Source organism: Mustela nivalis (assembly GCF_964662115.1).
Source record: "Mustela nivalis genome assembly, chromosome: 9".
NCBI classification, from domain to species: Eukaryota; Metazoa; Chordata; class Mammalia; order Carnivora; family Mustelidae; genus Mustela; species Mustela nivalis.
The window spans coordinates 108,791,502-108,794,847 of NC_139028.1; the positions used below are offsets into that span (position 1 = coordinate 108,791,502).

The following is a 3,346-nucleotide window of genomic DNA, read 5'->3' on the forward strand; positions in this document are numbered from 1 at the left end:
CAAATAAATAAATAAATAAAATCTTTTTTAAAAAATGGTGATAAATGACAGATGCTGGCGAGGATGCGGAGAAAGGGGAACCCTCCTACACTGTTGGTGGGAATGCAAGCTGGTGCAGCCACTCTGGAAAACAACATGGAGGTTCCTCAAAATGTTGAAAATAGAACTGCCCTATGACCCAGCAATTGCACTATTGGGTATTTACCCTAAAGATACAAATGTAGTGATCCAAAGGGGCACATGCACCCGAATGTTTATAGCAGCAATGTCCACAATAGCCAAACTATGGAAAGAACCTAGATGTCCATCAACAGATGAATGGATCAAGAAGATGTGGTATATATACACAATGGCATACTATGCAGCCATCAAAAGAAATGAAATCTTGCCATTTGCGACAACATGGATGGAAATAGAGCGTATCATGCTTAGCGAAATAAGTCAAGCAGAGAAAGACAACTATCATATGATCTCCCTGATATGAGGAAGTGATGATGCAACATGGGGGCTTAAGTGGGTAGAAGAAGAATAAATGAAACAAGATGGGATTGGGAGGGAGACAAACCATAAGTGACTCTTAATCTCACAAAACAAACAGGGTTTCTGGGGGGAGGGGGTTTGAGGGAAGGGGGTGGGATTATGGACATTGGGGAGGGTATGTGATTTGGTGAGTGCTGTGAAGTGTGTAAACCTGGTGATTCACAGACCTGTACCCCTGGGGATAAAAATATATGTTTATAAAAAATAAAAAAAATTTTTTTTAAATGGTGATAAATAAATATTATTACAGAACAACAATAATAATAATGCTCACCTAAGCATTTTCTATCAACCAGCACTATTCTAAGTGCTTGTATATACTGAGTCATTTAATTCATCACAATAAGCCTATGAGACAATTACTGTTATTATTCCTATTTTGCAGATAAGGAACTAAGGCACACAAAGCCCAAGTAACTTCTCCAAGGACATACAGGCAGATACTTCCTTTTCATTTATGGCCAACCGAGAACTGGCACAGCTGAATAAATGTATGCCAGTTGTCTACTGCTGGTTCAAGGACACATAACAAGTTCTGAGATAATATGAAAGAGAAAAATCACTCTCTTCAATTCCTAAGCTAAGTCCCATCCTAAAACTTATCATAAAACTTGTGAAAACCTAGAACCTTTTTCCCAAATGACAGTATGCTCCTCTTCTATAGATTCCTAAGAAACTTTGAGTGTTGGCTGGAAAGCAGTTACTTCAGACTGAAATGACAAATCCCTGGCTTTATTTAAATCATTGTAGTGACTACTTTTTGTACAGTTGATTGAATTAGCCATGAGGTTGTTCAGTCATTAACGCTCTAATCAGAGGTTTTTTAACTCTTTCCTATCTTAACACATTTTAAAAATCAGTTCTTTTTTTTTTTAAAGATTTTATTTATTTATTTGACAGAGAGAGAGATCACAAGCAGGCAGAGAGGCAGGCAGAGAGAGAGGAGGAAGCAGGCTCCCCGCTGAGCAGAGAGCCCGATGTGGGACTCAATCCCAGGACGCTGGGATCATGACCTGAGCCGAAAGCAGCGGCTTAACCCACTGAGCCACCCAGGCGCCCTAAAAAATCAGTTCTATTCCCTCTTCACTCCCAGTGGCTCACAATAGCTGGATTCTCAAACAAGAGACCTTGTCTGCCTTGTGGTGCTCACACGCCATAAAGGAAGCATGTTAAATTTCATTACAGGGTCAGGCAACTGTTTTTAGAAAAAGCGTCTCCCTCCTTGGGTTATTATGCTGTATATCCTCATGCTACCTTAAAAATCACCATCCTGAATGCTAGACTAATTTTTTTTTCAACACTTTTCCTCCTATAGACACAAACTCTGTTTCGATATTTTTGGTTGTTCATTCTTTTTCATATGAATCTTTCTGCTAAATTGAGTATTTATAATCTCAGCATATGCAATGCTAGAAAACAATAATAGCCAAATGTTTTCTGATAACCAATAGGTAAACTAATTAAGGAAATATTGGAAAGTGGGGGAAAATCTAGTTAACCAAACACTATGTAAATCAACTAGTCCAAAGCTACATGAAAAGCTGCACAATTGACCCAGCTCACAGCCTCTTTGTAAACATTAGCTTACGGTCAGAAAAACAAAGGCATATGAGAAAGCACATGTTCCTTCTGCACAACTTTCTTATGGCATTTTTAATCTCCTTATTCCTAAGACTGTAGATGATAGGATTCACCATAGGGATTACCAGAGCATAGAATATGGACACCAACTTATCCCGGTTTAGGGAGTAGCTAGAACTGGGTCGCATGTACATGAAAAGGCCAGAACCATAGAAAAGGGTCACAGCAGTCAGGTGAGAGGCACAGGTGCTGAAGGCTTTGGTCCTACCTTTAGCTGAGTTCATCTTCAGGACAGCAGCAACAATGTAACCATAAGAGATGAGGATCACAAGGACAGACACCATTCCAACAACAACACCCACAACGAAATTCACCACCTGACTGGTAAAGGTATCAGAGCATGACAGAACCAGAACTGGAGGAAGGTCACAGAAGAAGTGGTCAATCGTGTTGGGCCCACAGAAATCATGCTGGTAAACGGAGTATGTTTCAATCAAAGAACTGAGGAATCCACCCACATAGGCCCCAGCCACCATCTTTAAACAAAGTGTATGGGAAATTAGGGCTGTGTAGAGCAATGGGTTACAGATTGCAGCATAGCGGTCATATGCCATGGCTGCCAAAAGAAAGCATTCAGTCAGCCCCATCCCACAAAACACAAAGTACTGTGTGGCACAGCCAACAAAGGAAATGGTTTTCTTCCCTGTGATAATGTCAGAGAGCATCTTGGGAGTTGTGGAGGACACATAGCAGATATCTAGGAAGGATAGGTTACTGAGGAAGAAGTACATGGGTGTGTGCAGGTGGGAGTCCATCCTGATGAGGGCAATGAGACTCAGGTTCCAGGCTAGGGTCAGGAGATAAATCCCCAAAAATAACAGAAAAAGGAAAAGCTTCATTTGAGGATGGTCTGAAAATCCCAAGAGGATGAATTTTGTCACAACAGTGTTGTTCCTTCCTACAACCATAGACCTACTTCCTGCATAAAGGAAAGAAACAATCCTGTGATCAGTTAGATTGTATTTGTTAGTATATGAGTGGATATTTCCTGGAAGATCATTTAAACAATTAACACCAAGTTAACATCACATTCGCCTGCTATGCCTTCTTCTTGGAGGAAGTCTTCCCATGATAATCTCTTCACCCTATTTAAAATCTGTATGCTATACACCTTGCTGATTAGAAGAGGGTCTGTCTAATGGAGTACAGAATGACTGGGAGTCAG

At 40.5% G+C, this 3,346-nt stretch overlaps 1 protein-coding gene across 1 annotated transcript; it reads right to left on the reverse strand.

The window, feature by feature from the left end:
* Positions 1 to 2,130: 2,130 nt before the first annotated feature.
* LOC309872836 (olfactory receptor 5A2-like) lies at positions 2,131 to 3,089 on the reverse strand (the record flags this gene model as incomplete). The annotated part of the gene is given in 2 exon segments (XM_082747808.1): positions 2,131 to 2,186; positions 2,189 to 3,089. Coding segments are annotated over 2 exon segments (957 nt in total).
* Between the last annotated feature and the right edge of the window lie 257 nt (positions 3,090 to 3,346).